This window comes from Aquila chrysaetos, chromosome 4 (assembly GCF_900496995.4).
Source record: "Aquila chrysaetos chrysaetos chromosome 4, bAquChr1.4, whole genome shotgun sequence".
Lineage (NCBI taxonomy): Eukaryota > Metazoa > Chordata > Aves > Accipitriformes > Accipitridae > Aquila > Aquila chrysaetos.
Genome location: NC_044007.1, coordinates 20,177,932 through 20,191,727, shown reverse-complemented (window position 1 = coordinate 20,191,727; position 13,796 = coordinate 20,177,932). Strand labels below are relative to the sequence as shown.

Here is a 13,796-nt window from a genome sequence, read left to right as displayed (position 1 = left end):
TACACTGGCTGGTGTTTTATATGATGGCACAGAAACAGTATTAAGCCTCAGCATTCAGTGTGAAGAGTTCAAACCTGCAGTTTTGTACATATTTATTTTTGTCTCTGAAAACACAAGCAGGGAATTCCACACCATGGGACGACAGGAGAGGATTGTCATCTTTAGGATTTACTGGAGCCCATGGTTATGAAAGAGTACTACAAGCCTTTCACACTGAATTTGTATTTGCAGCAAGAACTTTCCTGATATGTAGTGAAAAAAATGCAGAGATTTGATCAAAGATCTTGATGTAGACTAGGCAATAAACTTCCTAACTCTTAGGAAAGCCCATCACTGTGCCTTTGAAAAGATAAAATTTGCGAGGTAATTCTTTAATCAGTGATCTGAATTACTGGACAAGAAAATTTGAAACAACCTAAGACAATCTGCTACAAAAAGGTATGAACGTTCAACAGCTCCAGATTACCACAGTTACATAAGCATCCTACAGCTTTCAAAAATATTGTGGTCCACTCAAGCACACTTCCCAAACTATTTACAACAATTTGAATAATTTATATCCTAACTAAATTATCAAGACTAAACCCACACCTGTAAATTTCTACTTGCCAGGAGTTTATATAGAAGCTGGACATTTCATCCACAACATACCTCCCCCTCTATGCACATTGGGTACATAAATGACTAAATCTCTACCACATGGAGTTGAATTGAAAATATTCTGCAGTTTTCTCAAATTTTCTACTACAAGCTAAACTTCATGCATCTCAACAGCAAAAAAAGAAAATATTGATTGGAGATTTTGTAGGACTTCACACAAGCTCTTTTTTCTTCCTTCCATTTTAGCAGTAAAACATTTCCGCAGTTGATCTAATCACTAACCCCATGTAGGCTTCAGAGTTTGTTAGAAGTAACTGGAACAACTCACCCACCAGCAGGCTGCAAGCACTAGTAAGTCTAGCTATTCTGAGGTAGATGCAGCTGACTCGCATTCAAAGATACCATGAGACATACACCATGGCAGCCCAAATCAGCCTTGATTTTTACCTTTTCATCTTCCTTCCTATAGAGATGTTCATTTTGTAGGTTCCACTCTTCAGTGACTTTGAGAAGGTTATTTAGGTTGCAGATTAGCTGTCCTGTACAATGCACCCTAGTTCCACTATGACTATGCACTGTGTGTGCATGCACATGTGTATGAGTATAGGGAGTGGGACAGGGAGGAAGAGTGCATAACAGCTTCAGTTAACCTGGATAACAGAGAATCAACTTTATATTCTCTTCCAGATTGTGTCAGGGTGCTAGAGACAAAAATGAAGCTTGCACAGATTTAATCCGTAAGCTAAAACTTTATGTATAATTGTCACACATACTGCTGGGCAGTATGTTCAAGCCAAGAGAGTCATATTCAACAATCCCAGAACACAAAGCAAACTTATTTATGTACCTATTCTAAGATTATTTCAGTTTTAGCTTATTCATCAGGTTATGGCTTTTCTCAGGACTCTGCAACCCTTTATTCCTTTTTGTTTGTCTGATCTCATGGTTGACCCAGCTTGCAGTAGAAGGTTGGACGAGAGAACTCCTGAAGTCCCTTAAAGCCTGAATCTTTCTTTAATCCTATGATTCCAAAAGGAGTGGCATCTTTATCACCTGTTGATCACCCACCTCTCCTACAAATTCTGAAAACTCAGTAAGTGTTCAGTCTGCACAAGTGAAAGATTAATCACTTCAATTTAAAAGATAACAAAATCTCCTCTCTACCAGTGACATGTCTCCACTTCGGGGTCTACAAAACTGAACACAAATTTGAAACTCCATTTGCTTTTTCAAATCAGCATCACTACTTAAGTCTTAGAACACTATGATAAAGACATTTAATCATTTATTTTATCTACTTGTGGTAATTGCCATAAACTGGTCTCATGCTGAAAAGCTTGATATCTATCACTATTCTGCTTGTATCACATCTATCATAGTCTGGCCTTGATCTGCAATATTCAGAACAAGTAACACATTCCAGCTAATAGTTCCAGCTAACAATGCCATGTGTAACCAACTTCATTTAATTTAAACACCCATCACACCAGCACTGGGTGTGCCGCCTGCAGCAAGGTTTAGAATCATAATCTTTCCTGCCATGCACAGAGCAATTAGTTATTCCACCATCACTATCATTTTCATGCTGAAGCTCAAATGCAACCTGTTATGGTTCTTTCACGAGGCACCTCTTTGAAAAAGCCTCAGCACCACACCAGGAAAAACACAGTTTCACAGTCTACTGAGAGACTGATCACTCCCACACTGAGCCTTTCCCTGGAGTCTTGCTGCACAAATTAGGACTGAAAATGCTTTTCAGCCATGGCTGGCAGAGCAGAGACAGGACTTCCCCTTCAGCTAGGATGAAATAGCTCTTTTTTCAAGTTAGAAACAGGATTTCAGTTAAGGAAAGCTCATAAAGATTCTTGTGTCATGGACTACGCTTACCTCCTGGACAATGCCTCATGGCCATTTTACAGCGTCTGGATTCTGCAATGGTTGGGCATGGTATTGTGTCTTTTGCTGGCTTCTTCACAATTTGTCTTGTCCTCGTTTCCAGGCCCCACTTAAATCCACAGGTTTTGTTATTTCTGCTGCAAGTTCCCCACTCACTCCACTGACCCACTTCACAGCCTTCTGATAAAGCAAAAGAAAACATGAGTAAGCAATTCTTCTGGGTTTTGCTTTTCCTTGTTTTCATTTTTTTAAAAATTAGAATACACTATTAGAAAGCACCACTTGAAAGTTTTACTGTTAACAGGCAAAAATTTAGAAACAAAATTAAAATCTCTTACAGAACCTGAAAGAATCCTTTTAGCCAACTTCAACCTGAGCACAAAACCATCAGACTATCAATCTGTATGTATAGACATCTTGTCAGTCCCAAATATTCAAAAACCCTCCTAAAATCATGCGACTGATTTAAATTGTTCTCTTTTTAATAAATAAATTCTATTTGGTTGTCACCTGGATTTGCAAAGCTCAAGAGTTCACATTTCCAGGTCCTATCCACCAGGAAATGCAAGGAATACTCTTGAAAGAAAGAGTCTGTTCTGACACAATTCCCAGGCTTCAGGATAAAACACCAAACTGTGAGACTCGACAAATATTGTGAGAACAGCCAACACTGGCTCAGAGGTAGAAAGTAAATTCCTATGAAAAACACTTACTTGGTGGTTTATATCTGTTACTTGCTAATGGAAAAGTGGGGAGCTGCAGGGAAACTAAAAGTGAATTTGAAGCCCAGATGTTACAGGAATTCAGTCTGTCCTGCCTCTGGGTTATGGCCTTGGTAAAAGGCAAAATGAGCAGGTAGTTTTACAAGGGCAAGAATCCGACAAGTACATCACTGACTTAAAGTTCTAATGCAAAAACTGGCCTTCCTGAAATCTTACAAATTCTGAGTTATAAATCCTCATACAAGGTGATTTACAGTTAAGAGGACAGAACCTTCTGACGCAGAACAGAGTGGCATTCCCAATAATGCAATATTTCAAAGTTTGGAAAAAACTAGTAGTAGTAGTAGTAGTAGTAGTAGTAGTAGTAGTAGTAGTAGTAAAGAAATCCAGAGACAATTCATTAGTGAATATTTCTTGATAGGAAATGCTAAGCATCAGCTTAAAAATAGCGCCATATTTGAACCTTGCCACCTCATAAAAGAGCTGCTTCAGCAGCATTGCTGTGCTAGAAGACTCACCCACACATTCCATAAGCTCTTCCAAGGCTGCAAATCCAGGGGGGCATCCTCGGAAGCAGCGGCCTCTGTGCGAGTAAAAGCCAGTTTTGCATTTGGTACAAAAGTCTCTGCTAAAGCAGGAGTCGCAGTTTTCTATTCTGCATCCTGAATCAAAAGGATCGTAAGAAACAATGAGACAACTAAGTTAGGGTAAGACTAAAAATGAAAGGAAAGCAATAAAATAGCAAACCCCGAAGTGCTATGATGAGGAATACTGTCATCCTTAAATCTATCTGCTCTATAAGAGAAATTACAGTTAAATGTAATTATTATTTACCACATTTACTCCTACATCCTTTAAATCCTACTTTTTTAATCAAAACTGTAGATAAAACCTCTAGTTGAGTGATGTGTGAGTTAATTACATCTTTTGGGAGGAAAAACATTCAATGTAAACTATTATCGTGTTTAATTAATTTTGAGGAAACTAAGATGCAACAAATTATTTTGGGAAGTATGCATGTATTATATGTACTGTCTTCAGTTTTTTATTTGTCATTAAAAGCAGGATATGTTTTTTTTTTTCCATGAGTTGACCCTATAAATAGCTGAATGAATGCTTTCATCTATTATATCTGATGTCCGTATCCACACATATGCATGTGCTACCATGCAAAAGGCCCCAATTTTTCTGGATATAACTCCTCTCTATTATTAAGGTAGTTAATCCATAAAAAATAACCATTATTAAATGACTAAAAGACATAAAGCTATAATCAATAGCAAAAAAAGCCCAAACAAACTATTGCCTTTTGAAATACTGGATTTCTCTGAAAATTTAAGAGAAATGTTGTCCACAATAGATTACAGACTCAGAAGCAGACTGTTCAGATACATCCTATTCCATACTAAAACACTGCAACTCGGAAAGGAACTAGATACCAACAATCACACGCACACCTGAAAAGCAGAAATACTTACATGGGGGCTTACAAAAGTCAGTCATACATACCTACAAAAAAATGCCAGGGAAAAATGTTCCAAAGATTAAAAAGTAAAAGCCTTTATATTTGGAACAGTAATGAACACCTTAAAATTAATTTTAAAAAATCTAATCCTTCAGCTAACATACTTAATTTATATAAACTACATTAACTGTATCCTTTCTTCAGCTATCTGAAGTCACAGCAGGAAGCATTTGTTATTCATGTCATACAACAATATACTAATCTTTTTGGTCACTTATGTCATTCATTTATTCTTTATTCTTTTCTAAAAAAAATTAAAAAAAATTATAAACCATAAGGACTTCTGAAAGAGATATTGGTAAATATCCCCTAACAACACTTCAAATTTAGCTAATCTTTATAAAACAGATTTTAGTATTTAGTCTTGAAGTTCAACAGGCAGTTTATTTTCAATTTCCTCCTATGAGGTTAAATTACTCCAAACATGAAATGCCTATTATTTAATCTGTATCATATGCAATTTAGGGGAAAATACTGAAAGAATATTAGGAATACTTTAAGAATTCTGAAATTAAAATATTAATTCACCGGAGTGATATTCAGCACAATGGTTGGGGTTACTGGGTGCTAATTGTAATGCTAATTTAACTCGGTAATAGACCACACTATAGCTGAAGATCAACTGGGAGTGACAACAACTCCTTTTTGATGTCCTCCATATGCTCACTCTCAAATCATGAAGCTAAGCCTTGCATGGATTTTTTTATAAAATTTAAAATAAACTAAACTAAAAAGCTAAAGAAGAGCAGTACTCCAAAAGTTAGAAAAGCTAACTTTCTCGAAGTCTATTTTCAACCACAAACTGTCACAGCAGTGGTTAGAAAATAAAGAAAATTTTACAGAGTTTATTACTTTTGGTGCCCAGCTTCATCTTATTACACAGTTTAAATGCTTTCAGGGCAAATTTTCTTTTCTTTTCTTTTTTAAATAAAAGTGCTATTAATTAATTCTTTTAATGGTGACTGAGGTTAGTAAATTAGAATAAATGAATTCTTTAAATTCTTTTGCTTTTAAAGATAAATATACCAATGTGGAGAGATAATGAAAGCGTACACATCTTTAGTCAGACTCCTAAAGAAAGTTCATACTCCATTATTACTCCATTAAGATACCTTGGTTTGGAAATAAATATAACTGTGTCGAATTTTGTATTTCTTTTTGTTAATCAGCATCATTATCTATGTAAACTTTATTAACTGTAGGTCTTAATGGAAGTATATTGCAGATTCCTAAAATGTTTTGCATTCTATTATTTAAATAATAAATTTGATAATAAAGGAATAATCTAGTATGAAATCTACAGAAGAGCTGTTTGATGTAATATTCAATAATTAAGAAAACCAGCATTTTAAAAAATTGTTTTATCCTTTACACAAAATAATATAATAAAAACCAAGGAAAAAATATTTAAAGTTAATGACCTGAACTGCTTTCTTCTGATTGCCATGGTTTTCAAACCCTTTGAATTTTCTGATCTCAGCATCTTATGCCTAACTCTGGAGAAGGAAAGCAAAATCTTTCCTACTTTTAAAAATTCCTATCTAAATCCTTTTAAATTCCCTTTAAATTAACTAGTTAGCTTACTGATATAATTATAATAAACTGGAACAAGACAGAGATTCTTTTTTCATCTGGAGAAGGTTCTTGTCAAAAGCAATTTTATTACTTCAGTTTATTGGCCATGCATCCAATTGCTTTTCTCACCAGTTCAGTGATTTCATTTTCTGTACAATTTCAGTAGCTAAACCATGCGACCAGTGTATTCCTTTTACTCCACTTAAAAGACTACCTAGAAGTTTACACCAAAAAAAACCCCAAAGGAAACAAGACCAAAAAACTTGAGCTAAACATAGCTAAGATTTTAGACCCATGGAGCTCTTTAGAGGAAAGAAGTAGAAATGCATAACCAACAGTATTCTTCAGAAATGCTTTTTTTTTTTTTTCCTTTAGAAATAAACAGAAAATAGTGCCCACTGGAGGTTTCCAGATAGACAAGGGTAACTACCTGGAAAATTTTAGAAGCAGTAAGGAGGAGGAGCCTGGAAGTGGAAGCTCTGGGGGCACAGGAAAAGATAAGACTGGTGTTGAGGGGAGAAAGAGTTGATAAATTCAGTCCTGCAGAAGAACCCCAAAGAGCAGTCACCTACCTTTGGCAGGCCTACCATACTTGCAGGGTGACAATGACAGAGTTGGAAACCTAATCTTCAGAACCTGAGAGTGAAGCAGTAAAGGGTGCCTCATTGCTGCTGTTCCCATTTAGCTGGCAACAAGAGGTCTGTAGGTCAGGGGCAGACACTTGAGTCCCTACCTCTTCCTTCCCTTGTATTCAATTTGCAGTGTCTCATCAAGGGCATGCTTCCTACCAGACCTCAAATCCTTTTTATTCCTGCTCAGCACCACGTCTCCTTATATCCCCCTGGCCCTACTACCCTCTACTCATAGCCAGGACCTCTCAGACTTCATAACACTCTTACTGCAACTCTTCTAGCACAGTATCATATCTTCTTTCCAGTGATTCTATCTTGGGAAAGTCAGAAAGTCAAATATTTGCTTCCAGCCTTCCCCTTGAAAGGTATAAAACACCCCAGAAAGCCACACCCATATGAAGACCACACATCTTCCTCTGGTACCATCCTCACATAAGTGGACTTCAAAAAGCACTCAGGGAGGCCCAGAGAAATCTGCTGGTATGCCCGATTAGCACAGCCCATTTCTAAACAGTTGACACTTTTTAAAATGTTACACCATACTTCCCACAAGAGTTGTATGTAAATGGTAAAAGAACACCATTCTGACCTCACTGAAATCCATGGCAGAGGTCCTAATTGCTTCAGCAAGGGCAGTCTTAAACTAGTAACTTTCTTACCCCATCAGATTGACCACAGCCCACTGCAATGACTTTAATGGGCAAAATTAATATTAAAAACCCTAAAGAGAGACAATCTTTCATGATAAATACATATTTATGAAGTGAAAAGTGAGAACTGAAGAAGAGCGTACTCCAAAAGTTAGAAAAGCTAACTTTCTAGAAGTCTATTTTCAATCACAAGCTGTCACAGGAGTGGTTATAAATTCAGAGCTCCATGACTTCACCTCCCAAGGGAATGGGTGGAAGAGAAATCACTACTTTGTCTGGTGAAGCTAAGCTGGACTGAAATTAGACAGAAGTGCTTTTGCTCAAGTATCTTCAGCGTTCAAACAAAAAAGAGAAACAAAAACTCATCCCTTTGACAGAGCTCTGAAATGTTGATTTATGGGACAAGATATATAACTTCTCCAATGGGAAGTCTATTGATAATGTGCAATCTCTTAATTTAGGCTGACAAGAGAGTAAGAACTTGAATGACTGACATTTCAGTAGAGCATGAGGGTAGATTATAGTATGTAAAAGTGCATCCGTGCTTGAGAGCAGTTACAGAATATGCTCAAGAAAGAAACATAACTCCATTAACTAATACTGTGCCACTCCTCAGTCAATGGCCAGGAAACCTACCCAACTGAAGGACCAAATTCTTTGGTTCTTCAGTGGAGAAAAAGAAAAAGGATCATAATATCTCCCTTTAAAAAGGCCATTGTCAGAAAAGAATCCAGAGACAGAAATTTAAAACATCTTCGACTTTGCTTACTGAAACAGAGTGGCAAAAGATAAGTTATATATAGGACTTTGCAGCCAAAGTCCCTTTTCCCTTAATTTTCAGTGAGCTCTAGCACCCTGTGGCACTTCAGAAATAATTTTCTTCTGAAGCGTTTTTGCACATACACCAGATTTTCAAAAAAAGTAATAGCTATGAGCCACGTTTCAGTCAAGGTCAGGGCAACCAATCTGATCTCTAAGTATTGCATTTAGCTAGCCAGCAATAAAACATTTGCATTTAGGCTTTATAATCTCATTTATATTGACCCAAACATTCCTCTGCTATTTACATGACTATCACAAAAAACCGAATCTGATTGACATGGATGAAATTTACAATATTTATAGAAAACTACATAAACGGTGCATTAAAGAACTCTGGAAGGAGAAAGCCCGGATTACAAATCATGCCCAAATTAGAGATACACTTTAAGCAGATGAACCACAGTGATATTAAAAGATTTTTGTGACCTGCTTTGGCTTCCTGACAGTCATGATAAGCCACTCCTACTCATTCTCCTTTTAAAGTAAGTATTAAAGAATTGACAGACTTACATTTTAGAGAAGGAATCAAAAACCCAGGAGTTCAAACAAATTCAGATATTGAATTAAATGTAAATAAACATTGAAATAATGTTTATTGCATAAACATGCACTCAGGTGCATGTGCCTGTTATTGTAAATAAAGAGTATGTGCTCCTTTAAACAGCTTCTTTCTGTACTATAATTACAGAGAGCATAACATTACCAAAACAAATACTACCCTTCCATAGTAAATTTATCACCAGCTTATAAGGTGATGCTGAATAAGCTAAACTGTAGGGAAATATAATGCCTTTGAAGCTCAAAATAAAGCATAAAATGCTCCATATTGAGATGCATGTGCTTCATACCTTAACAAAAAGAAGGTTTACTATATTAGTTTCTCATACTAAGTGCAATATGATGAATTTTAAGGTCAAAAGATGTCTACCTCAACTGTAAAAAGTAGTTACTCATTTGTAAAGTATTTTTACTGATATGCATAATCTTGAAAATTTTACACGAGCCTTATTTTGCCTTTGTGAAAGATTCATATTCTGTAGCATTTCCATTGTCACATTGTCCTTTTCTAAACATAATCAATGTGATTGACTATCCATCCATAACTCCCTTCATAACAAAGCTATCTTGTAGTGCACGTAGTGGAAGAGACAGCTGGTCAATTCCTAGTAATGTTAATAACAATGACGATTCACAGTTAAGTTCTGCTCCACATGAAACACAGACACCAGTGAAGAGCAGTTGAGCATGAGGAAGGAAAGTGAGAACACGTGAGGGGATCTGCGTGAGTGGAAACCAGCAACCACCAGCGTAAGAAAGAGAACTGTACTGAACACCTTCGAGACGGAGAGCTAATGATCATATTTTGCAAAGGGATGCTGCAGACTCAAGCTGGGGAAGGAAACGTGGCATTCCTAAATTGAAGGGCTTGGTAATATTTGCACTGAAATCAGGTCCTTGCTTGAGGCATCCCCTTGTGTTTAAGAAGTCAGAGATGAGATGATTCACTACAGTTAGTGTTTTCCTTTTGAAGGTCAAAACCAGTCTTTCCATTGAGGCATCATTCCAGAGGAGCCTCTGGGCCTGTAACTTGTGAGGTTAGTTATCCTGGGGAGTGACAATGGTTGCTTGGTCCAAAGCACCTAATACTTTGGTCTTTCACACTGAGCTCTGACTCATAGCACCCTACTCTTCTTGCCTCAGATCTCTCTGCCTCTTCTACCCCAGAACCTCCTAACTTCACCTATGCCCAGACTGTCCCCATGCCCATCACACTCACTCCTTCCACCTCGCGCTCCCATCCCTCTGCTGCTCAGTAAAACAGCATTGGTGCTACAGACTTAACTTCACGTTGCCATCCTGATGTGTCTGCTGGCATTGTGCACCAATCTGTCATCAACCAGCACCACCTCCTGTGCTAATCCTCTCCAGAATTTCCCAGGATGGGAGAGACCTCAGAAATCCAGGCAGCTTACACCTTGAGGACACAAGGGCACATAAGGGACAAAGACTGTGCTAGTGCCAAGAAGAGCACGAGACAGAGGCAAGATGCTGGAGAAAGCTATGATGTAAGCAGTTCTTACAGTGGATGGAGTATCAGTTGAAAAACCAATGGAAAGAGAAGAGAGGTCAAAACTTTCAGGAAAGTCACTGAGGAGACAGTAAGGAGAGGAGGAAAATCATAAGCAAAAGAGCTTTAGCCTACAAGGGAATATCTATAATAGCTAGCTATTTAATCTCCTAAACAGATGTGGCTTTGGTAGTTGCAGGTTATTATTATTATTATTATTATTATTACAAATAAAGATTTTTAAGCTACAACTTTGGCAGGGGCTGAACATGAGCACGAGAGAATGATACACACAGTCATTTGACCGTAACAGGTCCTGAAGTTTACCACAGGTCTACCATTTCATGGCAAGCAATGTTTGAAATACAACATCCTAATTATAAAATACCATAGTTAGGATATTTTTTTAAAATAAATTCACTTAATAAACACTTAGCAATACATTTCCAGTATGTTCTAATCTTGATTCATTATTAGTTGAGATCTTTTAAATAAATGCCAAACCACAGTGTTTTCAATTAGTACTTTACAAATATACAATTGCCCTATTAAATCTAAATTGACTACAGATTTAATAAATCTTAATTCAAAGTACTAAGATTATTTTTGTTGCCAGACAGATGGAACAAAACTCTTCCGTCAAAATACAAAGTAAGGCCAAAAATAAAAAAATTCCAAATTAAAAAAAATCCAAATCCATTTGAAGGAGGAAAAGAGAGTGGAAGAGATAAGGAAAAAAAAAAAATGCATATAAAATAATGATAGGCAGATCTCAATTTCTGGCCATCCAACTTCATTTTCAAAATCCCGAATGCAATATTAAGCTTGTTTTTAAAAGATAAAGCCATATTTGAAGGAAAAAACACAAAAGTAATGAAAACTATTTCTAAAAAGTCAGAAAAATTATTTTATTTAAAGCAAATAGTGCTGTCCCTGTGGTAATTGAATCCCCTGACAGACTGTTACAATCGTACTGACTACAACAGTTTCAGAAGGTCATATGCTCTGCTATACTATGTAAGAAAGAGTCAAGCCATGATATATTAATGATGTATTGCTATTTTGAAAAAAGTTTAAAAAAAAATTACCTTTCTTAATACAGTGAATTAACTACACGTGTTTAATAAATGCTCAATTTGTTTAAAAGATTCTCTTTATCTTGTCTTTACTGAAGGTGCATGGAAGGGGAAATTACAATTTTAGCAATGTCGGGCCCTCTTGTCAGAAAGAAGGTGAACCTAAACAACTGGAGTAGCCAACCAAAGCTGAAGGGAGCTGTAATTTCTAAACTCTGAGTGCTTCCTCCCCCTAATATTGTAGAGGTTACTATGGATACAGACTAAGTTGAAAGGTTCAAGATAGGCTTGATCCATTAATCAGAACAATGTTAAACCAACCACCCACGTGACAGATTACATCTTATTCTTTAATTCAGTTTTGGGTTTTTTCTCATGAGATTATTTCTTGTTGGAGCTGTTCAGTTCAAACTCATTATTAAAATTTCTTGGAAAATTAACAAAGTGTAACTCTTCTCTTGGGCATTCTTCTACAGAAGAGACTCAGCACTTTCCAATTTCGTGTCCAAATGTACTGCACTCTCATACTGCAGTGTTCAAGATGAAAATCATCTCCAGCAGGAAACTCTACATCGATTTCTAGAGACAAGCAGTCTCAAAATTACATTATTCACTGTTACTAGAAAAACAGCCTAGAACCACTTAGCAAATTCAAGACACACATACTGCTTACATGTAGAAAAGAAAATTAGTCTTGAAATTCAAAATTTCCATCATTTTAGAGCTGCTGCACTTGGCTGTGGTATTTATTGTGTTACATTTGGCACTAACTATGTTTGGCTTTTAAAATCATGTCAACATTTTCCATAAAAATATGTTCTATAGCTTCTCTAACAAAAATGGGCAAGTGTTCCAGTAATAAAATGTTAAACAGCTTTTGTGCCTATAAAGACATTAATAGGGCAGAAATCATTTCAACTTATGTAATTCAAGCACTTTAACTCCCAGAAGGATTTTAACACAGCCAGAATTTTTATTATTTTTAGCTGAGATAATACTATCTATCTGAGCAATGGAGTCTGTCACTAAGCATACCTAAAAGTATCTAACATCAAGTAGGAAGAAACCTATTCTATTTTTTAAGAATATTTATTTTAACTCAACTTCAATCCACAAAACGTCTGTGTGTCCACAATGCGACATACATGCCATGCAAGACCACCAAACCAAGAAAAAAAAAATGAAGATGTGATTTATAAATACACCAGTTGGCAGTTACACTAAAATAAAAATATACAATACAAAAATCATTGGAGGAGAACCAGGACTGGTCGGTAAATGCAACTGCATCATTATTCTCACAGGGGGAGACTGTCAAATGCATGAGGGTGAGTTAAATATCCAGCTCTCAACACATGCCAATACAGGTTGGACACAACTCAGATTTATGCTTTTCAAAACCAATCCTGTAATTCAGGGGAAAAGGCCACTTTCTGTAAGTGGTAAAGATGAAAAAAAGTCATACTGAATTCACCATCCACCTTCTGCAAATAGCTTTTTTTTTCTTTTTAAGAAAGTAAACCAACACTGCCAGTACGGACTACTTTTCCTATCTCACAAGCACAGTACAGGCTAATATAGATAAATTCATCTATTTCCCAAAGCTGTAACTATATTAAAAAACATTTTTACGTGGGCAAGTTTTTACAGCCCAGTTTTGAAAGGTTTAAAGTGGACAAGTTGCTGAATTCACAAACATGTTACAAAAATTAAGGCCAAAATCCTAAATTACTTTACAAAAGGGATACATAAACCATATACTGGTCTTGTTTAATTTTTCATCAAAACCTAGCCACCTGGTATAGATTAGGCAGCACTCAGCAATATTACACAGCAGTTGGAAACACAACGTGGAGAACACCATATCCACAGAGCCCGCGCAGGGAACGGGGGACAGAGGTGGGACGTCACTGCGTGGGCTGGGACGGGTCCAAGCACAGCCGTGAGTGCTCCTCCTCCAGCCTGGACTGCCACAGAGTGACCTCACGTGGGTCTCAAGATTTTAGGTGATGTGAAAGCCAGCACCCGCCTTCTCACAACGCGCCGCGTCCCAGTGACATGCCACAGTACTGCGGGGAGAGTGCTGTACATTTAACAGACACCTGATTATTCCAGGAAGCAAAGAAAAGCTATTTCTCACTTCAGGTTCTTAGGTTCAGTGACCTAATTCTGGTTAGACTATGACACACACACAACCCCCCACGTAAATATGAATTAGAGGTAATAGCAA

At 36.9% G+C, this 13,796-nt stretch overlaps 1 protein-coding gene across 1 annotated transcript in view; it reads right to left on the bottom strand.

The window, feature by feature from the left end:
• The window catches only part of RSPO2 (R-spondin 2), a 111,357-nt gene that overhangs the window by 40,464 nt on the left and 57,097 nt on the right, over nt 1-13,796 (bottom strand). Inside the window, exons 4-5 of the mRNA XM_030012737.2 lie at nt 3,737-3,880; nt 2,488-2,676 (exon numbers count right to left, since the gene is read on the bottom strand). Coding sequence (XP_029868597.1) covers nt 2,488-2,676; nt 3,737-3,880 — 333 coding nt within the window. The remainder of the gene's footprint in view (nt 1-2,487; nt 2,677-3,736; nt 3,881-13,796) is intronic.